The sequence below is a fragment of the Thermobia domestica genome, chromosome 14 (genome assembly GCF_964235325.1).
Source record: "Thermobia domestica chromosome 14, izTheDome1.hap1.1, whole genome shotgun sequence".
Lineage (NCBI taxonomy): Eukaryota > Metazoa > Arthropoda > Insecta > Zygentoma > Lepismatidae > Thermobia > Thermobia domestica.
In genome coordinates, this window is record NC_137467.1 from 175,440,148 (window position 1) to 175,465,766 (window position 25,619).

Below are 25,619 nucleotides of genomic sequence, written 5' to 3' on the forward strand. Positions count from 1 at the left end.
TGCCGATGAATTGAATGACTATGAAAAACGTTTTCTCATAGTACTATCATCATCATCTTGAAACTCATTGTAGTAGTCTTCACCTTAACCATTCTCTTCGAGTGTTTATGTACAGACTAAATATGTGAAAGGGATTTTTCCTTTAAGTGGAGGCAATCGAAGTTATTTAAAGTTATTTAGCATGCGTTCTTCTTTCCCCATTTATTTTATAACTACAAATCCTTCGTTAATATTCACAAATGTATTTAAAATTTCTATTATAGTGCAATGTTTCATTTAGACTCCCTGTTATTTGTTAAAATGTCATACTGTTCCGGGGGAAAATCGTATCTAAACTACCGGAAGTGGTGAGCAGTTACCCTTACAACATACTTTTATGTAACTTCTGTTTGCAAAAGGAGTTGGGTTTTTCGTTTAGTTTTTTTTTTTTTTTTTTTTTTTTTTACATAGACGAATGAGCGTTTTTGCTCGTCATATTTTCTCGTCACGTATCACTATCACCCCACTTCAGTTTCCGCTGTTATCCAACAACAGTAACACTATCTTACCCATTGCTATTCCGTAGTTTTCCGCACAATCCGCACAGGAAATTTCTATGTGAAACTGATTAACATGTTATTTACTTGAATAATATTGTTTTCTATTACTTTCATATGCTCTCTGGATTATAAACGATTTATAAACCATCATAAAAGGAAACTTCTTACACACAATTATTAATTAGTGTTTCGTAATTTCCAATTCGTCGTTCCAAGTGAATTTTCGCAAATGTGATGAGAAAAGCGATAATATATATGATATTATTTAGAGACTCGGTCATTCTTTCTGTCTTTCTTGTTCCTTCTTCGGAAGAAAAACATGGCAGAAAAAATGTGAAAATAGCACGCTCCACTTTCTCTTTACTGGAATCTAAGAGTGAGACGCTCTATACCTTTTTAAATTCTAGGGCTTAATACCAATGAAGTCACGTTGTAGGAGAAACTTGCTTTGTATATATAATAATTTCTATGAGTGATAGTTGCTGCTGTAGTCATGGCATAAATGTATATATTGATGTAAGCCTATCACGTTACAAGAATTTTATTTTTGAACGTATAAGCAGTTAACAGTGCTTCCAATTGAGTGTGAACGAAAAACTTAGTTGACCAGGTTCATAAGATGTCTTCTCACCTGTAAACAATTCACATGCAAGATCTCGTTGACGAAAGTTCACTCTCTTGTATCATATAGTTGTTTATCGATACGTGGGAAAGGAGATTGTTGAATTTTGAAATAAAGGTTTCGACTAAATTACGTAGAATAAGGTGAGCTAAAAGAAAATTTGTGTCGCTCTAGGCAAATTTAATCTTTATAGTAGTAGAAAGAGAACATATTTTTACACAAATAATGAAATCGAAATATCGGAGATAAGTGGGTCAGTCACGTCGCATCAGTAATGCACATTGCAGTGGTAAGACATTTTTAACAAAAATGCTTTATAAGAAATTTGGTAGATCAAAAGACGATAAGAGAATAACACAACAGGATCCGATGAAAGTGAGTAAACTCGGGTTTTTTCTTCGTGTCCACGCTGATATCCAGTAGGAAAGTTTTATTTCTGAGCCTTCGCGATAGGTTAATCACATAGTGAATTGAGTCTCGTATTGTTACTTTTCACAAGAATTTGTAACAGAGATAGCGACAGTTCCGTTCACACCGTAACACCTTCCACAGAATATATTTAAATAAAATGAGTATAGATCCATCACAGTTCCCGCTGATGTGTATAGAAAGAATTCCATTTTCCCTCCGACAGTAGATACTACCTGTAAGAAGCGCCTTTCCTGACGGTAGCCAAGCATTGTGAAGCACTGGAATCTTCGTAAAGAACTTGTGAAACTTGAAAATTGTGGGTTCGCGTCTCACTCTGAGATACTTTTTGTTTATTTTTTAAACATAAAGATACGATGAAATAAATAAAACTTTAATATTTGTTACACATGTTAACTTTAAATTCTACGCTTTATTGTCTATTATAAAATATATTCCAATGATATATTTCTGTGCATATAAATTTTCTTACTTTAGATCCAAAACAGATAATTGTAAGACTTTTCGCTCTAAAATCTCCATAATATTCAGCGACGCTTCGGTGGGTATAAACTTAGACAGAAATATAAATAAGCATGTAATTAGGGATTTATAAGCCCAACATTTTTTTTTATCTTGTAATATTCATTCCTACTACATACATAGTTGATAACCTATTAATAATACAATATTGACAAATTAATAAAAAATATTTTGTATAAATTTCGCTCACTGAAATAAAGGTAACTTTACCTAAGTATATTGTTTGCTCTAACGAATATACATACTCATCACTTACTCTAAAACGAAGAATTATGCAGCTTTATGAAGAATTTAGATATTTTTTTCGTTATTAATCATCTGATATAAATTTTAAAAATATTTAGTAATCTGCTAATGGAAACCTGTTCGAAACTTCCACAAGTAAGGGCAATAGATCTCTGCTGTGGCGTAACGTTTGAATGAAAATTTTGCGACTACCGTTAGAGGTCTTCCTCACTAAAAATAATTCAAAATTTACCATTTTCCTTTTGCTTGTTTATTCAAAACTGAAAGGAGTTAATGAAAATCAATTTACCATAGTTACAGATAATGTTATGCTACAACACAAAATATGAAGCTGAGGAATTTTCAGTATTGCCATCTATAGAAATTACAGTGTTGCCACACTAACAACTACCCTAAAATCTAAGTTAAGGCAGCGACTACAGGAACGAACTGAACTGCATTTTGTTTCGTATCGTTATTTTTGGTTTCCCTCTTACTGTTTTTGAAATAACATTATTATTTTGTTTTAATAGCTGTATGCTAAAATCTATTTTGTTTATTACAAACTAAATACAACTATTATTTAGAAGCACATTTTTTTAGTATTTGTGGATCTGCTCTTTCACTTTAAAATGTAATTAGAATTTCCCATATTTTTCTTTTAATAATTTTGGGATAACAGCTATGATCAATAGAAAGAAGAGGTTTTTCTGTTCGGTTCTTTCCGGTTAACCGCTTGAAACCGGTTGATGTTAGAAACTGAATCTGGGGTTTACGATTGCTCTAACTGTCCTGCTCTGCTTGCTACTCACTTGATCATGCCTTGGATGCGTGACTATATATACTATAAAAGTTTATGATTATTGTCCCCATCTTGGTTAAGGGTGCCCTACGGGTTTTTATTTAACCCATCCGGCCACTTGAGCAGTTGTAAAACGATAGAAAAATCTTCTTTACAAGGTGCATCTTCAAATACTTGTCAACCATTTTTTTAAAATTAGATACAGAAACTGAAGGCATGTAGTGCTAAATATACTCGTAAATATCAAAAGTTGTTGATATGGATTTAAAACTACTCCACTTTCATTGATACGGAAAAGTTGCAACTTCGATAATATCATTATTCTTTAACGATTATTTTCTGCGGAATTAACAATAGTAATTCAGTTCTATTTACTTGGATAGTTCTACCTTTCTTCGGGTGTAAAATCCACTGGCTTCAGACAAATTTTAAATTTTTCCATGCTTCCGAAAAGAAAAGTACATTTTCTTATGCCAGTGAGGATGCTGAGTACGCAAATAAAAATAAAAATGATGAATTCGTTCGAGTTTAAGTGTAATCGATAGAATTGTGTGTTATGTAGTGTGGACTCTTGAATTTTCTATTTGATCTTTCACCTAAGTCGCTATTGCTTGAATTCTGTTCATCCGATTATCTTTTCTCATATGTCATTCACTTCAGAATAAACCAAGCTAGCAAATGGTACTGTGCGCGTGTTTACATGGTGTATAAGAAGAGGGAAATTTAAGGTAAAATTGGGAATTTCCCGTCCAAAAATCCCTTTTTTCAAATGTAGCACCTCCTGGTACGGCCCCGGCTAAAGGCACCCAAACATAATATACCTATAAAACTACTGTAATTTATAAGTAATGCATGTGTTAAGCTTCATTGTAATACCTACAATAGTTCTGACGGAAAAAATATTTCTCAGTTCTGCTAGACAATACCAAATTTCATAAAGGAAAATTGAAATAACTATAACATCAAATGAATCTGAACAGTATTATTGATTTGAGTATCATGACTTATACGTCATTCTCTTCAGAATAAAACAGGCTTTCAAATGGTATCACGATAATGCGTGTGTGTGTTGTACGAGAAAAGGGGAAATTGGGGTAAAATTGGGAATTTTCCGTCCAACAAGAATTGGCAAGAGCAGAGTTGCTCCAGTAGCCCTGATATCGTTTCTCCATCATATATATAACTTGGTAGAAATTTTTCCCATGCTCATTAATGACTGCTGGGAAAAAATCTATGTTCGAGTGCAACATATATATTTTTAGTAATACGTTACACCCTATTGCTTGGTAGAAGGTATTTGGTGCATCTCTACTTCCTTATAGTTCTGATACCACTCGTCTCCATTTTCGGAAAGAATATCATGCAATCCTGTCCTTATTTTCTGACAGTGCATCAAATTCAGGATCATTGAGAAGTTAGCGAATTTGAGTGCCAATAAGGGTTCTTCCCTGATTTTAGTTTTAGCAATTTGTGGAAGTTAACGTAAAATATATTTGAAGAATGTTTTTATGCGTCTATGAATAGCAGCCACACATCGAGATTATCGTTTATGTTGAGTTTACTCGTAAGAGCGGTTGGGCCTACAGTGTTACGACGTAATATGTCACTTTCCATTGAAAATATTGTTTGGGAATTCTGACGTGTTCAAAACACAAAGACTTTTAGATCTTCAGAATAAGCTCCCCGCTTCTTGAGTTTGGATGACAGCAGTTCTACGCCACTTTTCTGATAAACCCAAGTAATTTAATTCGGGTTGAGTACCATATGGTGAATAGATAATGATAGTTTTTTCTGTGAAGTTAGGATCTATCGATGGAAGACGAAGAATCTGCAGCAGAATTTGACAACATGAGTCGACATTGTTTGCCTTTTGCTCTTCATCGAGTGAAACACTGGAGTAAGGTACGGGAAGTTGTGGAACCTTTAGTTCTTCAGAATATGGCAAAGTGTCGAACATTTAAAGGAATATTTGTATAGTTAGCACTCTACTTTGTTTTTTGGATAGACCTTTAATTAAAATCACTATGCAAAAAAAAAAAAAAAAAAAAAAAAAAAAAAACAGTTGAAGTATGATCTGTCGGTTCTCTCCATATCATTGGAATTCCAAATTGCACGCATGGCCTTTTTTCCGTGTAGCCAGTCCCGCAAATTTGTAGAACAACTATTACAAAATAAATGTAGTGCTCACTTCTTGTCCACATCTCCCAGGTTACAGCCAAAGTGCAAGTGATAGGCGTTCTCTATGATAGGAGCGAAATTCCACTTTTCGCTCCACTTCGTTATAAACAACAATTTGCTCTGCACTGCAAACACATTTACGCGAAGGTTTCTGTTTAGTATAGTCTTAGAACGATAAATAATAATAACAGCACCCACCCAATATCTCAACACTACTACGTCCGAAATGGCAAATTGTAACTACAAAAGAACATTACACATGTTTTCTCTGCCAAACTTTTCAATACAAATTAAACCGTGAAGAGGTTGATATTTCTATGTTAGGGGTGAAGTACGAGCAGTATGGATAACCAGAGAATACGCAGGAATTTGTTTCGGGAGGGGCCCTAAGCTTTTGAAGGGTCCAAATATAATTTGAAGCTAATTTGTATTAAAATTTGTAAAATTGCACCTGAAACTAGACTAAATTTACAAACAAGTCGGGATGTCAAGACCCGCAGGACTCACCTCTGCGTATGTCTCTCAGGATTGCGGTGAAACTAACCGTCAAACATTGGAAGTTTATCGAAATAACTAGACAGCTTCTGTTGCCACGAACCCTTAATTTACCCAGCAGAGCACATCTGGTTATAACGTATATTTTTGAAACCCGAACCAACCTTCAAAACTTAATTTCATACTCGTTATCAGCACCCTAAAAATAGTAAGAATTGGTTAGTGTTATCTCCGAAGCATTTCCACTGTTGACCAGTGTTATTATTCTTTACTTTTTACATTTTATAACAGAAATAAAAAGAAGTTAAAAGCATATAATATGTATAAAACGGACGCTTAACATCGCGAGCTACACCTCATAGATTCGCAGGCCAACGTTTTACACAGTCCCCTCTCTATATTTTGATTCCTGCAATATCGGGAATGCTGGATAGAAGAATATACATGTCAATCTACAATGTCTGGTTGCGCCTTGTGAAAGAATAATGGTATGAACAGACACAAAAATATATTTTAAAACTTGTTTCACATAAGATGTAGCGTCGATGTTCCATCAGGACATTAAAATTTGTATTTCTTAAATTCTACAACAATATCCCTAATACTACTGCTAAAACTCACACTTGAACAACAACTACTACTGGTACTACAATTACCACTTCTACTGACAATGATAATATGGAAATAAATTATACGTATTAGAAATTGCTTTCTCTCGACATTATTAATTTGATATTTCCATTGGAACATTTGTTCTTTATCGTCGCACTACGACATGTATTTTGTTATATTCCGTGTTTCGCCAGTCACGAATGGTCCACTGGTTGCGATTCCATCTGGTGTAGAGGCCTATCGTGGTCTTTGGTTTGAATTTTGATTGTCCTCGATATTCCTCATTTCGTGCCCTTGTCTTAAGAAAAGTGAATGGGAAAACGGCAAAACTAATTAACAAGAGTATTACATAGGAAAACGAATTTACCAAGGAATTTTCGGTAAATCAGTTTTAAAGGAATTTAGTCTGAAATACCAGATTTTAGTCGACAGGAGTGCCACTTTAGGATTCGAATTGTTCTAAATACCATTTTCCTTTTCATGTCTTTTCAAGTTTATGGTCTTTTTTCTTTTAAATTTGAATTATCTGGTTTATTGTTTGTAACACTTTCATATTTTATAATGACCGAGATCAGAGGGTTTCATCGTTTTCTAAAACATTGCAGTCCTTGGTTCAATTCCGCTGAATTAATTAGGAGAATTTGTATCACTTGTAATACTGGTATTTCCGATGTATAATGGAATGAAAATTATTCAATTTCTCTCGTTTTTGGTGTCGACGCCACGTTGTTCAGTGCACGGGCTGCAATAAGGTAAAATGCCAACATGTCTACAAAATGTCAGGCGTATAAAGCTTGACTCGTACTGTCCGAGAACGTAACGCTTTTAACAAACAATTGATAAATACAAGAAACACATCTTTCGTATGTGTCAAGAATATGAGTCGTGGAACGCAAGCGTTATTGTTTCCTGACAATTGTTGAATTATTTGTTGTTTTATTGTTCTACTGCTTCTACTTCTACAAGAAATAATAATATTTTCTTTCCCCGTCTGCTGCATGTTAAAGATATCGTTCGAAAATCGGAAAGAAATCTTTCCTATGTTCTTTTGTATATTTGCTCAAATGTCAATATAGTACATAGATAATTAATTTACGCAAAGAAAGGACTTTGCTTTGTATTTTGACAAAGACACTATCCTACTTATTATATTATGAGCATGGCAATAAATTTATTATGATCAGTGTTCTCCCAGATTATGGGGTCTTTACATCAAACCAATCTTTCTCGACTCATTCTATTTACCTTTAATTTTTGTTAAGGTATTATAATTTTTAAGCTTCATATCGTCAAGGAGCAGCAACCATCTTCTTCCCCTCTTTCTCCTTCCACGAGCTAATCCTTCTAAATATCTCTTATAAGGGAATTCATCTTTGGACAGTGTCCTGGCCAATTTCTCCTTCTTCTTTCTACGAACTTCACCGTTTTTCTTCATCCACTCTTCCCAGATCTTTGATTCATATTTTCTCTTCCTAGCTAGTTTTTCCATGTACATGTCGAACCTTAGTTTAAGAATTTAGTTACAGTAAAATGTGTAAAAGCAGGATAATGTGAGTATACTGTACATTTCTACATTATTACATTCTATGGAAGACTCATAGCCTGTTCTTATATCCATTTCCTTCAGAGTTTTAATTTGTTAAATATGTCATGATAACTGTTTTTGTTCATATTTATCTTTATTATTATTAATGAAATAAATTGATTTTATAATAGGAGAATAATACGTTTGGTGTGTGGCGTGTCTCCCTATTAGTTCTTACCCTGCACCGCAACGAGCTGTTTCAAACGAGGATCGCCTGGCTCGTATATTATACAATATTTACAACTTAAGAAAAATAAGTTTCGTTGTTTCGTTTGTCAATATATAACCATTCTAGACAAGTATCTTTGCGATTCTATAAGCTTGCTTACTAGAATAATTAAATAATATAATCTGTCCCACCTAATTTTGTAGAGCTCTTCAATTTCTCGTATGTCCCTTCAAAATGGAGTGAATTATAGTTGAGAATTCAACGCAAAAGACCTGAGACTTTTTTCAGTGATCCGTTTTTTTTCTTTCTTTCTTTTGAAGAGGCAGCGGGTGATAATTACTGACTGAATATGGGATGATCATATTTTATTTTCAACAGTTGTCTCAAACATTTTGTTTATGCGTTACCCCACAGAAGAGTTCCATTGTTTCTTATTTGTGTTATTTTTGGACATGTTTTCATTAGCAAATGGCCAAATATTTTTTAAGAAAAATATATCGGACGATTATTTATTGAAAGCCGAAAAGGATTGGAAATTTTGCAAAAGGATGAAGCACAACTTTAGTTTTACAGTAAAAGGTGCATGTCCATATTCTATATAGTAAAGAAAATAAAGATACGTCATTTCAGTGAATGTACTTTAAAATGTCATTTTTAATTTGACAATATTGTATGATAAATTTGTTATTAAAATATGTTTGTAGTAGACATTATTTTGGCTTATAAATTTCTAATTTTATCTTGATATGTGGTTATTTCAGCCCAATTTAACACACATCCAATTATCCTAGAGTGTCACTGATTATTGCAGAGATTTTATATCGATATGTCTTACAAGTATTTGTTTTGAAATAAAAGAAAAAAAATCATTGTAGGAAGAAACGTCAATTTTCACGCCAAGTGATTAAATTTGAAATTTACATATGTAACAAATTTTACGATTTTAATTATTCTTATGGTACTTACACAGTTAAAAGTTGTAAAATAAAACATCTGATACGTAGTTTTGAACCCTGGGTCTTAAAGTTGATGAAGTTCTTTACGAAAACTCAGTGCTTCTCACGCTCGACTACGGTCGTCAGAATTAGTTCTTGCGGTTTGTATCTATGTAAGAACGGACGAAAAATGTAAATCTCGCTTTATAGATACACATGAATTTATGGGATATACGCTTAGGTTTTCGTACTTAGTCTGTAAAAATTTTTCTATTTTTTGTAATCTGAAATGTACAATAATTAACAGTGAGGGATATGTTCCTATTTTTTCCAGTGTTTAACACTTGTTGCTAAAATTACACATTTTAAATTACTATCAAAAGTTTAAATGACGATTAGGGCTTTTGCACATATTTACCGCCTTTCGGTTTTCGTTCATACTTTCGCTAAAATAGGCAGAATAGATTATTTATCTGCTTATATCCAGGGAAACGCACTTCTAATGACGACGGTGCGACGCCTGCAACAGGGTGTGCAGAACGTCAATGGATAATTCCAGCTTCTGATTTTCACAAATCGTCCAATATATGCAATCGGGAACAGCTTCTAAGTGTTATCCCACTGGTTATGATTTGTGCATGGTCTTGTAAAATCCCCGTTGAAGATAAATGCTGATCATATTAGACAATTTCTTCTGAAACCGCTCATCTGCCTTAATTTAAACGTAATATATGACGTGTTTCGTATGTTTATTTAAATACAAAATGAAAAGCTTGGCAACGCCTCTTAGCTTTCAAAGTAATAGAGACTAAAGATGAAGTCTTTCGCGACGTAAATCCCACCAGGGTGACATTTTTGACATACCCTGGAGTAGGAGTGTTGCTGTTCCAGCATAGAATGTTTTTCTCCGGTGTCGTCATCAACATACTACAAATGAAAATTCTCGGTGTTAAACAAAATCCTACCATAGCATATTTTTTGTGCTTCAGCAATAGAACTTGCGTAATTCTGGAAGACTCTTACAGTAATCACCCAAGATCATAGGATGGGGCGATTCTTATCCTCATTATGTTAGAGTTGAATTGTACAATCATAATATCAGGTATTTCTTGTAAATGGTGGAAAGTTACAAGGTATTCAATCTGCGTTTCCCAAATGTCTTTACTTCGGAAAAGTGCTTACTAGGGATGATTCCATATCGGGACCAAGTACCTCGGAAAAAATATATATCGTCTGAAAGCTCTTACTATGAAAAGTACGAAACCCGTTTTCAAATCACGGGCAAACCCTCAACTTCACCCTATGAGGTGCCGGTTGTTGGTATGTTTGACCTTATGTACAGCCTATTTGACAATAAAAATGAATGTTACGCTTAAGCGCCTGAAGCCATCATGTTCCTTTTTGGCTCATTGCTAGGACGTGACTCGAGCAAGGGTTTCATAAAATCACTTTGCACCCAGACATACCCATTTGATCAGTGTTGCCAACGAACCGCAAATATAATGTGATAGATGGTTTCTGTACCACTGGATGTATATAACACTGAAAGCCTAGAATGGTATGGAGACGGTAACACCCAACGTGTTTTTGCTATAGTGTCGTGTGATGTTTCTGCCAAACTTGGTGAATAAACGTCTCATCGTACGAAATCTGCTTTACAACTTCTCATTTTACAATTGGTTGGCAACATGACAAACTGGGGTATTTGGGAGAGGAATATGTCCACACAATATTTTATCTATTGACGAATGATTTTTATCCCACCTTTCATGGATATACATCCAGTGGTACAGAAACCATCTTCCACCTTGCATTTATAGTTCGTTTTCAACACTGATCAAATAGGTATGTCTGGGTGCAAAGTGATAGTATTAAACACTTGCTCGAGTCACTTTCTAGCAATGAGCCAAAAAGGAACATGATGGTCTCAGGTGCTTATGTGTAAGATTCATTTTTATTCTGTCGAATATACCGTACCTAGGGTCACAGACACCAACAAGCCTGCCCCTCATAGAGTCAAGCTGCGGGTTTGCCCAAAATTTTGAAAACGGTTTCGTACTTCTCATAGGAAGAGTTTTCAGACGGTATATATTTATCCCCAGGTAGTTGGTCCAGATATGGAAGCATCCCCAGTTAGTTATTTCCTTCATCTAACGATGTTTGTGTAGTTCAGTAGACATTAAGATCGTATCGTGGATTAATTTTTTTTCATAAAAAAATAATCATATAAATGATAAATATTTTCAGTTCACGAAAAGTACATGGTGTTCTTTGGACAATATTAATAATACGATAATCCCTCCATAGTTCTTGGTTCCTGAATTTCATTTGATAGCACAAAGTTATCCAGCTTTAGTTTGTCTCGACATATGACATGTGAATGTGTAGGAATGCCTCACAATTAAATTGAAATAATACAAGTCAACCATCTTCGCATTTTTACTATATTTAAATATAAGCGTTCCTAGTCAATTCTTGTATCTTGTATGTCGTCTTCCATTTCCTTGTTTATTGAATTCATTGCAGGTTCCATAAAGATAATCTTTCCAGTTCAAGTTTGGCAAAATGTATGTTATTAACTGAAGATGAAAAGCATCATAGGTTACAAATGTGTGGAAATGTATTTATTGAAAAATCGAATTTAAGAAAATATATGTGTATACAAAAAGCTGAAAAATTCCTCAAAAGTCCAGAGTGCGAAAAGGAATTTACTCGAAGTTCAAGTGTAGCAACTTACAAGATTACCCATACAGATGAAAAACCTTACAAATGCCGAGAGTGTGGAAAGGGATTTACTCATAGATCAAAGTTAGGAAGGCACATGTATACTCACACAAAGGAAAAACCTTACAAATGCCAAGAATGCGAAAAGACATTTGTCTACAAATCCATCTTAGCAACTCACATTTTTACACACACAGGCGGTAACCTTTACAAGTGTCGAGAATGTGGGAAAGGATTTCCTTTCAGGTACAAGTTAACAAGGCACATGTTTATACATAGCAATGAAAAACCTTACAAATGCCGAGAGTGTGAAAAGGGATTTACTCAGAAATCAGACTTAGGAAGGCACATGTATACTCACACAAAGAAAAAACCTTACAAATGCCAAGAATGCGGAAAGAGATTTGTCTACAAATCAATCTTAGCAACTCACATGTTTAGACACACAGGCGAAAACCCTTACAAGTGCCGAGAATGCGGAAAGGGATTTGCTCACAATTCAATCTTAGCAGCTCACATGTTTACACACACAGGCAGAAACCCTTACAAGTGTCCAGAATGCGGGAAGGAATTTCCTTTCAGGTCAAAGTTAGCAACGCATATGTTTACACATACGCGTGAAAAACCTTACAAATGCCGAGAGTGTGGAAAGGGATTTACTCAAAGTTCAAGCTTACGAAGGCACTTGAATACTCACACAGCGGAAAAACCTCATAACTGCGTAGTATGTGGGAAAAGATTTAGTCTAAGTGAATACTTACGAAAGCACATGTATACTCACACAAGGGAAAAAATTTTCAAATGCCGACAATGCGGGAATGAGTTTGCACAAAGATCAAACTTAGTAAGCCACATGTGTTTACATACCGTTGAAACACCTTACAAATGCCGAGAGTGTGAAAAGTTATTTATTCAGAAATCAGACTTAGAAAGGCACATGTATACTCACACAAAGGAAAAACCTTACAAATGCCAAGAATGTGGAAAGGGATTTGCGATCAGGTCAAAGTTAGAAACGCATATGTTTACACATACGGGTGAAAAACCTTACAAATGTGGAGAGTGTGGAAAGGGGTATGCTCTAAGTTCAATTTTAGCAATGCATATGTTTACTCATACAGGTGAAAAACCGTACAAATGCCGAGAATGCGGAAAGGGATTTGGTTGGACTTCAAGCTTAAGGCAGCATATGTTTACACATACAGGTCTAAAACCTCTCAAATGTGAAAAGTGCAACAAGGGATTTTATGTTAAATCGTCGTTAGCAGCACACATATTAAGACACAAACAAAACGATTCACAAGTTCCATGAGTGCGGAAAGCAGTTTAATCTAAAAGCATACTTTGCAAAACACATGTAAATACATAAAGGTGATAAAAATCGTTTGCGACATTTGTGCCGAAGAGATTTTGTAAATATTTACCCTTACGAACACTCATACCAACACATGGTTGGCAACAACCTCAGTAGCGCCTATTGTGCGAAAAGCGGTTTAACAAATTCCGAAGTTAGCAACATATGTTGACATTCAAATAGAAGACGTCACACGTGTCGATACAGAAGTATTTAGGAAAATCAGTTGGTCACTTGTAATCACTTCACAAATGACAAGACTAAAAACAGTTTTAATCCAATTTTAATGTTTGGAACTAGTAGATTAACAGATACTGGTGAAAGACCTTAATTGTGGAGGCTAGAACTAGTTTTGCTACGTAATCAAATTCGGAAAGACACAAATCACTAAAAATAGGCGAGAAGTTTAGATGTGTCGAGAGTGCTGAGATTTTTACAAAGTTGAATTTTATCATCTCATGTAGAAACCATACCGGTAAAAAACGTCATACATGTAGGAAGTGACTTAACTTAGTGTTGTATTGAGCAAGATATGTTAAAAAATACAGGTGAAAAGTTTTTAAGTGCCGACAGTGTCCAAAGTTCTGTAATTAATATTCATATTTGTCAATACCCATGTTAAGACGTTCAAAGGGATTTAAGCAAAGTTTAGGTTTCGTAATAGACTTGTTCATGGATGCTTGTGAAAATCTGAGAGGAGCCGATTTTCTTGAATGGGGTTTAGGCGAAGCTAATCCATATATGTAAAAAAGTACATATTGTGAAACTTGCGTGGAAGGGTTTATGGAGATACACATATCAAAACATGCTACTGGATAGTTTAAAAGTTGAAGGGCACGATTGATCAGTGGTGAAACGTTCACCTGCGGTGCATGAGGTCCCTATTTTGATCGCAGCTCACGCCGTGTGGACTTTGTGGTCGAGAAACACCGTGCACTTGGGTTTCCTGGGGTTGTTCCCTTTCCTCCTACTTTCCAAGAGAAGGAGGTAAAAAGTAGTTTCAAGCAAGATATATTAACGTATCATATCGAAGCCAAGGTAAAGTACATTCTACTCAAATAAATCCGAAAGGAATGAACACTCCTACACAAAAATAAGACAGAAAGAAGAGCATGATCTAAAAATAAAATACTAAACAAAATCCTTATAAATAGAATTCTAGCATACTCAGCTATAAAAATGAGAGCAAATCCGCCTGCTGTATATTCAATATTAAATCATGAAACAAACTCAGATTCTTCCTCAGCAAATTCAAAAGGAGTTCGATTTGTCTCTTCTAAACAAGATGAAAATCATACTAACGCTAAAGGAAAAGTAATTCACAAGAATCATAATTCCTCCTGGAAACAACCGAAATTTAATAATCTGTATATTTCAGCCAGAAACACAGAAAGGATAATAAAATTAAAGCGCCCTAACCTCATAAGAAATAGTCTGCGCAATCACTGGTAAGCCTCTCAATAAAGAATATGAGGAACCAGAATACCAACTAGCATTTTTTGCAGTATACCCCCCAAACTAGCACAACTTCAAAAGTAGCAAATCTAAAGAAATAGTGATTACAAAGGGAATTCTTAATCACACCAACAAAAACAAGCTAAAAACAGGAGCTAAATAATAAGGATAATAATTATACATAATACGAAAAACTTGTTATTTAATAAACAAGTAAATCGCATCTGCAAAAGACTGGAGTAAACCACAAATTCCTACTTTATTAGGGCCCCGACGAATTTGAATATATCCTAAAACCTTACGTTCAAGTTATGTTAAGAAACCGACACAAATAATTAAATATTCCCATAGTATAGTCATAATCCGTTATACCTGGATTACCACATCCATTATTAGATTCTAAATCTAATGCACTTATCTACCAAGGTAATAACATTATTTTCGTTCATTAAGAATAAATTTTACTAGGTCCTTTCGTTCTAAAGTACTACTTTAGTTAAAAGATTGAAACCGATCTCGCTCACGCCGATCTGAAGTCAGATCATGTAAGATTTCAAAGGTCGAACAAACCTATATACTAAGCTTCTGCACCTAGATAAAATCTTAATCCAACATCCAGGTCGCAATATTTCTTGTCGATATAAAATCTTTAAAAAAAAAAAAAAAAGTTATACCTGAGGTACTTTATTCCACTAACCATTACTAAAGGATCATAGAAATACATAAAGTAGCTACAGAATGAAGAGTTTATCTTCTCGTCGCCCAACGCAACGCTTGACGTCGGCCAAACAGTAAGAACTACTAATTAAAGATCTGCAGAGTCTTATCGTCCTCGTAAAACGTTTAAGCCTTTTCACTCAAAAGCAAAATTCAACATTTCAAATAAAGACAGTCTTCCACTCGTCCAACCTTTCATACAAACCCACAAATACGGGACTAATGATTATGCTTCCTTCGCACGGTCAAGATACCGTGCCTGTTTAAAACTTCACTGGGCAGGTAGCACCTTATATATTAACAAAAGGGCGTATTTTTTGATAAACAGGCAGAGGAAATTTTTGCCAAATTCCTCTATTTAATCTTATACAGTATCCAAATATCACCATTATAAATTGTCCTAAATAATTCAAGACGAAAGTACAATAACAAATGAGATGTAATAAAATATAGTTTAATAATTAAATAAGTTATAACAAAATTACGAATGATGGCTACTTCTAAGTTTACATATTTTACCAAGATAAAACTACATTATAAATAATTAAAGGAAAAGAGAAAATCCTCCGTATTATTACTTACGAATAATTTATAACAAAACTAAATTATTAATAACTAGTCGCAAGTGAATTAAATTCAGTTCTTGTACAACCATATATAATGGGAACCCAGAGACAAATCACCCCTAAAGTAAAGTTAATAAATAATATACCACTTAGACTATCATATCATTTTAGCTCTTTCCATTTCGGGAAAGAATTATACAATTATACAATATTATTTAAAGTTCTCTGATACAAAAGGAAAAACGTATGTTTTATCCTCAAAAAGTAATATTCAATTATCTAAACATTCCCTTACGGTACTAATTAACTATCATTGTAGCAAATTAATTCTATACCCTATACAATTAACATTACTTCAAGTTGATTCACTTAATATAAGTTAAACAATGCAACAGTGATAAGCACATAATTAAAATAATCTGAATTGCACAGAAACCTCTTCGATGTAAATGAATAGCTCAACTAACTAGCTGTATTTTGTATAATGAAACTAGACACACCTTCCAGTACACCCACTATGTTACGACATCTCTAAATAAATTAGAGCGCCGAGCGGTGTGTACATATCTCACAGCCTTCCTCAAGCTAGGTACATAACTTTCATTACATTCAAATCCACCGTCATTTAACACTTTCCCTACGGGACTTTTAATCTGGAGAGTTCCCCAGAAAACGGGCGTTATTTTTACGCTACTTCTGATTTTAGTTACAAATCAAGTATCAATGATAGAAGCGTAATTCTTTTTTTATTGTAATATTTTGTTTTTATAGTATTTACTATGCATAGCTCGCTCTCTTCGCCTTTCATTAAATGGCAGATAAATAATACTAAAATTTATAATTTTTTTTTTCGGAAAAAGTCCAACAAATACTTATGCGCAATAAATGGAACAAAAGAAATGTTTGTATGTTGTCTGAGTAGCTTTATTCTGCTGAAGAAGAATTGAAAGGCATGTATGTACATAAACAGAAGCTAGGAATATCATACGTGAATATCTTTTAAATAATATTTAGAAAAAAACTTACCACGTAAAAAATGTAGAATTCCGTAATGCAGACTTTCTTTTAAAAAATAAATACAGGAAGTACTTTTACATGTGAATAGGGTATTGTGTTTGACTAATGGCATTTTTTAGTTATACAATCAAAGAGTTCTATCAAAGTATAATAACAACACTTTTGCTTTATTTGTATAAGTAATTTTTGAACACACCTCGTGGAAATATTTGCAAAAACTTGATAGTACTTAGAATGGAAAATGATTTTGCGATAAAATACTATGTGGATTGTGATAAGAGTGAGGAGGGGAAACAAAAATACAAGACAATAATATAACACGTGCATACAACTCAATTCATTTCGTTGTTTTCATGATGTTATTACGCAGCTACCGTTTAGTTTTTCCAGCTACCAATTTTTTCTATCGATCCTTGTATCTTCGGCCATCAACTGGTAAATACGGTTGACAGATGGCTCTTGCCAGGACATTTAAATTTTAAAGGACAACTTGTGTCATGGCGTTCATGACAATCGTCACGCCAGTGTTATTACCCCCTGTCAATACATTATTGACAGCCGTATTGAAAGTGTTAAACAATTTATATTTATATCCATACTAAACAGTTTTTTGTAATCCATCTCCTCTTTCCGATAAGCTGCACATCCGCCTGAAGTCCTTCCTATTTAGGATAATAAAGGTAACTTATTTCTTCTTAATACTATTAACTACGGTAGTGTATAAAATGTATATACAAGAGCAAGTAAAATATATCGTGGATTGTCGATTACAAGCCAGATTCCTCTGAATAGTCTAAGCTACCGTCAAATCCTTTGAAATTCAAGAACATAACTACTGTTACCAAGGTATTGCAATTTACATTATAAATAACAGGGTATCTAATCCTAGTCTAATAAGTAATTTCATAGTTTCAAAGAACTCATTCTTTACCTTAAATAATAAATTCACCTAAATATAAAAAAGTAAATTCTTCTCTACAGCATGCATAACTACACTTTAACCGACATTTTAAAACTTCCTTTCGATACCCTCGTCTCACCGCGGCAGCTGGCACGAATTTCGCTGAGTCTCTAATAAACTTTGCTTCAAACATTAATTGGATAGCAACTAGGCAGACTAGATCAAGTAGTATTTTCAGTTTCGAGAAAAATGGAAAACAAAATTCGACGGCCCACTATAATTCGTAGCGAACTTCAAATCGATCGATACTTGTCTACAAAAATTCATATATTTGACTTTTGATGGAACACTTTTGGTGGAGCAATAAAATTATGTAGGACAAAATAAAGATCAAGAAAAATGATTGTAGTGACCAATGGTCTGCTTTGGCTAATCAATTTGGTTAGTAATATGAATAATAATAATAATAATAATAATAATAATACATTATTATCGGAATGTAAGTATTACAAAATGTAAATGGAATTTTAATGCAGATTCAGATAATAAGAAAATATATGCACAATAGCCAATAAATACTTTTAGGCATTCAGATTCTCAGTGTGGCTTTCACACATTCTACACGTATGACAATGAAGATTTGTTTTCTCATTAGTCAGAATCGCTATGTGTATCCAAGTATTCATACGGTTCCTGGCGTTCTTTGTGATGAGGTAGTTGTCTGAAAAGCTTATGACATGTAGGTGAAACAAGGGGTAAAGGGCTCAATAAGTCTTTATACTTATCCTCAGTGATAAGAATAGGTTGTTTGTACGATCAATGGACACAATCGCTTCCGTCCTTTTCTTTGTGGGGTGAAATCCCATTCCATCCACTTGTTCTCACCAGGCGAAGTTTTCACTAATAGTTTGTGACTTTCTTTGATAGCCTTCCACACACGGAGCTTCATCACCTCAACTGCGTCACCATTTGTATACTTCTTCCATACAGTTAAAATACCTTCTATATCAATAGTCACAAAATCCTTGTGTATCATCCGCTTCACTGTGAATGGTTACTTAACTCGACAAGTTTCTATAAGTTGTATCCAGCCATCTGCTGTAAAGTGATACATACAGGTTTTCTTTTTCTTCTCTTATATCGCTAAAATGAGAATCATTGGGCAAATAGCTACGCCCTGGTTCTAGGAACGTATGTTCCCAAGTTTCGTACCCCAAAACTGCAGTAGCATAAAAGATCAAGAATATCATAGCCTTGTTTCTATTTTGTCCATCGCAACAATCACTAAAGGAAAATAAATGTTTCACATTTTTATGTGCAGACTCTTTCAAAATATTTAGAATGCATGTAGTCACCTCAGTACTGCCACGTTTACCTTCACTTTCAATCCACAAATTACAAATACCAGTTTTGTTTGAACGCACATTGATACCCAAGTTGTACAACCAGAGCTGTCTTTTATAGTACACCGCATTTGTATTGAGATATAAAATCGGTTGCGTTTTTTTCTAAATCGAAACTGAGTCATTATCTCTGGATAGCCTTTAGCTTTTTTCTGTCGTTTCTTTAATTCTAGCCCTCGCTGCCGTTGCCCTTTCCAGATGCTGCTTGTGAGCTTTCACGGTTGCGCCATTATCTTTTGCTCTCGCTGAATTTTATACACATCACATGTTTTGCATGTGTCTTTGCGAGGAATATAAAAACGTCCCTCTGGAAATTTAGATTTGAATATAGCCTTAAACTTGGATAAAGACACTGGTCTAGGAGAGGTTTCGGCACATTTTTCAACATACATCTTGTACATTTTTTGCATACTAAGATCCGGATGCAAGTACAGTCTATTAGAAAGTGAATAATGCGATTTATACAAGGGAAAAGATGCAATGTGGTTTCTGTTGAAGCTAGTTTCTTCATTAGACAGCCGATTGCTAGGCACATGGACTCCTCTTTGGTCATTTATTGGAAGACCTTCCACGGACACTTTCTTATGAAAGGCCCAGTTTACACGACAACTTGATATACCAAGAGTTTTTATAAACACTGTCTTACACAGAGTGACGTTTTCAGGACATATATGCGATGGGACTTTCTTTTTCCCTGTCCTTTACGAGTTTTAAAGCATGACACTATAAAAGACGTTTGCTTATTCCACGATCAGAGCTCATAGAAGTGTTTGAAAATATTTTTCCTCATCTCTACTGATAACTTGGAACAGCTGTTCCGCTTGCTCGAGCACAAATACTTTTGTAAAGTTTTGCCTTGTTTCACAACTCCTTTCCTGTTAACATACAATTCTCCTTTAGTTCTCTTGTGCTTCTGTTGCTTCCGAGAGGTGCCTCTTCTCTTACGTTTTTTGTTCTTATTCACAATTTCACTACTATTGGTTTCACCCAACTGTTCAGCACGAGATGCATCTAATTCACCCGTTTCTAGTGTCTCCGCACGTTCATCACTGCTATCATGTTCAGATACGACATCACTCTTGTTACGATCACCACCAGGCACCCATTCATCTTCGCTCAAGTCACTTAATTGTAAATGCCAGTCTTGATCATCGTCAGACATGTTTAACAAAGCTGCCGTGTATTGGTGGGAAACCTCTGTACATTTTCGCGACATTCTTAATAAGGTCAGTAACCAGCAAACACCCATGCGGAACCACGTATCTATTCATAGCATAATGTTACAGTTCCTTCCACGAAATGTTGCAGAAATACGTTACTAACGAAGACATTCAGCATTATTTTAATATTCAAATACATAAGTTTTCTAGGCTGAAATAATAATATACAAATATTAAGACAATTTAATGCATTGCTGCTTAATTCAAAATATTGAGCAAAGTTGTTCTTACATACTGTGGCCTACTCTGACATATACAAATTGAACATCTTTTCAACGGAGAAAAACGACAAAGTAGACCAGCCTCACGTAAATAGAAAAAAATGATAAATGAATAGGGCAGACTATATTACACGTTCCAGCTCCAGAATTAAACAATGCAGAGGTAGTCTACTTTGGCACATCAAACTTTACCATATTTTACGTCTGTTACAATAGATAACTCAATTTCCATAAAAATGGTAGGTGGTCTAGTCTTCCTTGTTGCTATCCAATCAATAAACAATAATAAATGCAGCGACCTTAACATTTTCTCCACTTCGCGTCGCCACCCTAAAGACCTAGCAGCCACTTTTCTCACTCAGCCCCAAGGTTGCATGTACAATTAGATATATAAAGGAATAATAAGCTAGGATAATACTTTACCACGAAAATATAACGTCAAACTAAGCTATTAATAATTAATATTTAACCTTAACAAATATAAATTAGTATTAAATGAAATCTATATCTCCCACGATATAGGATCCTATTTTGTCTTTTCCCCATCAAACAAAATTGTATTCTATACAAGTATATTTATTCTCTCTGTCCAGATATGCTGTGAAAACTAGCACATATTGGATACGATAAGCATATTATTAAACTTTTAGCGGTTATTCCAGGCTAGTTAGTAGGATTTAATTGACTTTCGATTTTTGATTGTTCTTATAATGTATTGTTCCTATATTTAATTAACTAAATATAATTGCTATCATAGTAAACTTGTGTATAAAGATATAAATAACAGTTAAATAAGATGCCTGACTAAAAGGTTATCGTGAAAGGATAAATCAAGTATTTCAATATACTCTTATTACATCTAAAAGAATTAAACTTTCACTTCTGACATCAAAAATCAATGTGCGCTATACACCAAAATGTAGAAAAATAAGGTAAGACAAGCTAGTGTGCTCATACCCCACATATGAAGTTTTACTCTTTTTCTAATGCTCACTACTCCTAAAAGGCTATTATTCACCACAACACTCATTTTATGAACCCTTATTTCTCTAACCTCATCATGATTCGGCACTGAAATTGGTCTTGAGATTAATCTCTTATCTTTTAACCCCCTAATTTCAAACGCTAATAATCGACATCACATCGAATTTGCTTTAAAATACTTTCTAGTTCAAGCCTTTGCAAGCTCCCTCGTATTATTAGCGATTATCTTACTCTATATGTTACTGTAATGTGCACATTTCCTATTCTCGATTTCTTTACTATTTGAGATAGGAGCAGCGCCACTTCATTTCTGGATACTAGAAGTAATAGAAGCAATATTCTGATATGACTGCATTATTTTAATAACTTGACAAAAGCTAACATCTCTAGGACTCGTTTCACATAGCCTGTCCCCGATCTATCTAATTTACATTACCTTAATTCTATCGTTGCTAGTATGCTCAATTAGCGGGTTGAATCAAACATTCCTTCGCAAGATCATAGCATTCTCATCAATTAATCATACTTTCTAATTACTTATGGCTCTATTTCTGAGTGATATGAGATGATCTCTATACCTCTTATTTTACGCCCTACTTTTAGCAATAGCCGTCACTCTCTTTGTAATAAACAAAATATTTCATATCAATCAAACTTTTTCGACTAAAATCAACACATCAACAAAACTAGCTATTTTCACAAGCCTTCTATCCCTAGGTGGCTTCCCCCATTTTTAGGCTTTCTGCCGAAGTGAATCATCATTCTGAAAACCGCTGAACGAATATCATTTATTCTTCTCACCTTAATAGTAATAACAGCAGCTATTACCTTGTTTTACCACATGTGAATTGCCCATACAGTGTTCATCCTAAATCGTTATGCACAAACATGAAACGCTTACTTAAAAAGGCAAAATCCATTAGATCAAAATTTATCATCTCACTTAGAGGCATAATTGTTTCACCACTAATAATCAATACTCTTTAACAAGACTTTAAGTTTTAAAAACTAATGGCCTTTAAACTGCAAATAAAAGGCAACTTAGTATATTAAACATCACTCAGGAATTGTAGTCTGACATCATAATATGTTGACTATAAGCACAGCTATCTCTCGGAAGGCCCCGTCATAGAAACTTGGCAACGCAGCGAGAACGTCCTAAACGGCTGGAACATTTGCCTTTCAGTAAATGGCGAAAATCGCACACTGTGAGTAAGAGGCGTTGGTATTTAGATGCTGTAAAGTGTCACATTTATGGGGATTAGAGGACAGAATGCCAGATAAATCTATTACACCTGGGTATCAACGTAATTACACTAAAACAATTAAGGAGGAAGAATATGTAAAGAGTTTCCGATTTCAAAAGCATTCCATTCTCAAGCGAAATATTGGATGATTAGGAATTTGTAAACAGTAAATATTAGATTAATAGTTTGTTCCTTGAGTTTCTAAACAAAGACTATTTGAGTAATGTTACATAAGATGATTCTGCATTTCTGTACGTATGCGTCTGTACATGTGTGTTTCAAGACAGCACACAAACTTAACTGTGATGCGTGTAATGATATTTTGGTACATGAAAAGGATTCAAAAGATGAATATTTCACTAAGATAAATCGAAGCAAATTGTCGGTACCGCCATATTTTATTGCAAGAGTATGCAAAAATGTATTTGCAATTATGCAAGTGTTATTATCTAAAGAATATGAAAACAAGTTAATTTCAAACAATAATCAGAAATTAAGTCTTGCATCGCTTAAATGTATTAGGGATAAGCAGAGAAAATAACATACTTGATCGTATAATATTATTGTACATGCATGCTACCACGACAGTGAAAAATTGGTAGGAACATTGCGTAATATTCTTTTAAATAACTATTCAAAATTAATGAAGCAATCTGTTATTTAAAAAAATAGGAATAGAAGGAAGCTAGACATCTTTTCAGCATGAGAACGGCTTTCAATAGACCTAAAATTTTGACAATTCTGCCACACTTAAGAACATGGGCGTCCGAAGAAAATTTTCCAGGGGGACATCTCCCTAGTTGCTATATTACGTTTGGTATTTTTTAAAATTTATATTAAGAAAACCTTAAGAAATTTAAAATGAAATCTTTGAGTTTTACGTCCCAGGGTAATGCCGGTTAGACTAAAGGAAACGGTGATGATGAGAAATTAGTGAAATGGTGGAATAAAGGAAATAGGACGAAACGGGAGAACAACGAGGAAACCCACGCACACGGTGTTTGTTCACCACAAAGCTCACTTGGTGGGATCTGGGATCGAACCAGAGACCCCAAACACCAGAGATGAATGCTCTACCACTGATCCACCGCGGTCCCTTAAGAAATGTAAGTTATTATAGTACACATTTTCGTGAACCAGGGGGCACCGGATTCTCTGCCCCCATCTTCGTGCGCCTATGTTTTATGAATACTTCTGTAAACGTATATAAAACTAGAATAGGAATTTATGTATATATCATCGTCATTCATACAGATAGCCTCAGTGCTGAAAAGGATGCTAAACTTCAATTTAATTGTCAATTTTGTTATGTAAAAGCCAATCCTACTGTTCGTTTACCCTTTCTTGCTTTGACTTACATCTTTCAATGTGTTTTGTAATCTTATTTTATGAATGTATTTTTTATATTATTTTAGTCAATTTGTTGTCATGGTCCTTGTACTTTAAACGTATCTTACTAATTATATTGTATTAGTCAATCATTCTTTGATTACTAATTACTAACTTTGGTAGCCTTCGTTATATTAGTATCTTGGTTATTACATTCAACATTAATATTGTATTTGTTTATTGGACAAAACAATCACAAAAAGTTAATAAAAGGAAGTGAAAAAAACAACCTGCAGAAAAAGATTTGTCCTCGTGTTGCTCGCGATGGACGTCGAGTAGTGTGGGGAACAGCGTTGCCACACCGAAGGCCGGGGCCTTTCTAAAGACGGCTATGCTATAAGACCTAATTGGAGGTTCATTGCACCATTAATAGATTTAAAAAATAACACTTAATACTTCGGTCACCCTATTCACTTGCAACGGTTACTATTTTCTACAAATCATAAATACATTGGTAGAATATATCTAATTTTGGTGCTTGAGCAGGAATAATTGGTACCTCCCTCAGCTTACTTATTCAAGCAGAACTTGGTCGAGCCGGTAGTTTAATCGGAGACTGCCAAATTTATAACGTAATTGTAACTGCCCATCCCTTCATTATAATTTCCTTCATAGTGTTGCCTATTATGATTCGTGGTTTTGGTAATTGACTAGTTCCTCTTGTACTAGTAGCACCTGACATAGCCTTTCCCGTCTAAAGAATGTAATTCTGATTACTTCCTCCTTCACTAACCCTACTCTTAACTGGAAGAGTTGTAGAAAGTGGGGAAGGCACAGGTTGGACAGTATATCCTCTTTCTAGAGCTATTGCTCATGGTGGAACCTCTGTTGACCTTTACATCTTTCCCTTCACCTAATGGGAATTTCTCCAATCTTAGGAGCAGTAAATTTCATTACAACTGTAACCAATATGCAAACTCCTGGCATAACCCTAGAACGAATGCCATTATTTGTCTGATCAGTAGTAGTTACTGCCGTTCTACTTTTACTATCCCTTCCTGTGTTAGCAGGAGCCATTACAATCTTCCTAACTGACCGAAAACTTAATACTTCCTTCTTTGATCCCTCCGGAGGTGGTGATCCTATTCTCTATCAACATCTATTCTGATTTTTTTGACACCCAGAGGTATATATTTTAATCCTCCCAGGTTTTGGTATAATTTTGCAAATTGTAACCCAAGACAGTTGTAAAAAGGAAACCTTCGGAGTATAGGTATAATTTATGCAATATTCGCAAGTAGTCAAAAAAGTATTGAATATGTTTTTTTTAAGGCAGTAGGAAATTTATACAGAACGGAAAGGTGAGTG

At 34.5% G+C, this 25,619-nt stretch overlaps 1 protein-coding gene across 1 annotated transcript in view; it reads left to right on the forward strand.

Annotated features, from left to right (window-relative positions):
* The window catches only part of LOC145670487 (uncharacterized), a 36,228-nt gene extending 20,935 nt beyond the window's left edge, over positions 1-15,293 (forward strand). The window contains exon 3 of the mRNA XM_081739209.1: positions 11,640-15,293. Coding sequence (XP_081595335.1) covers positions 11,640-13,149 — 1,510 coding nt within the window. The 3' untranslated portion in view covers positions 13,150-15,293. The remainder of the gene's footprint in view (positions 1-11,639) is intronic.
* The last annotated feature ends 10,326 nt before the right edge of the window (positions 15,294-25,619 follow it).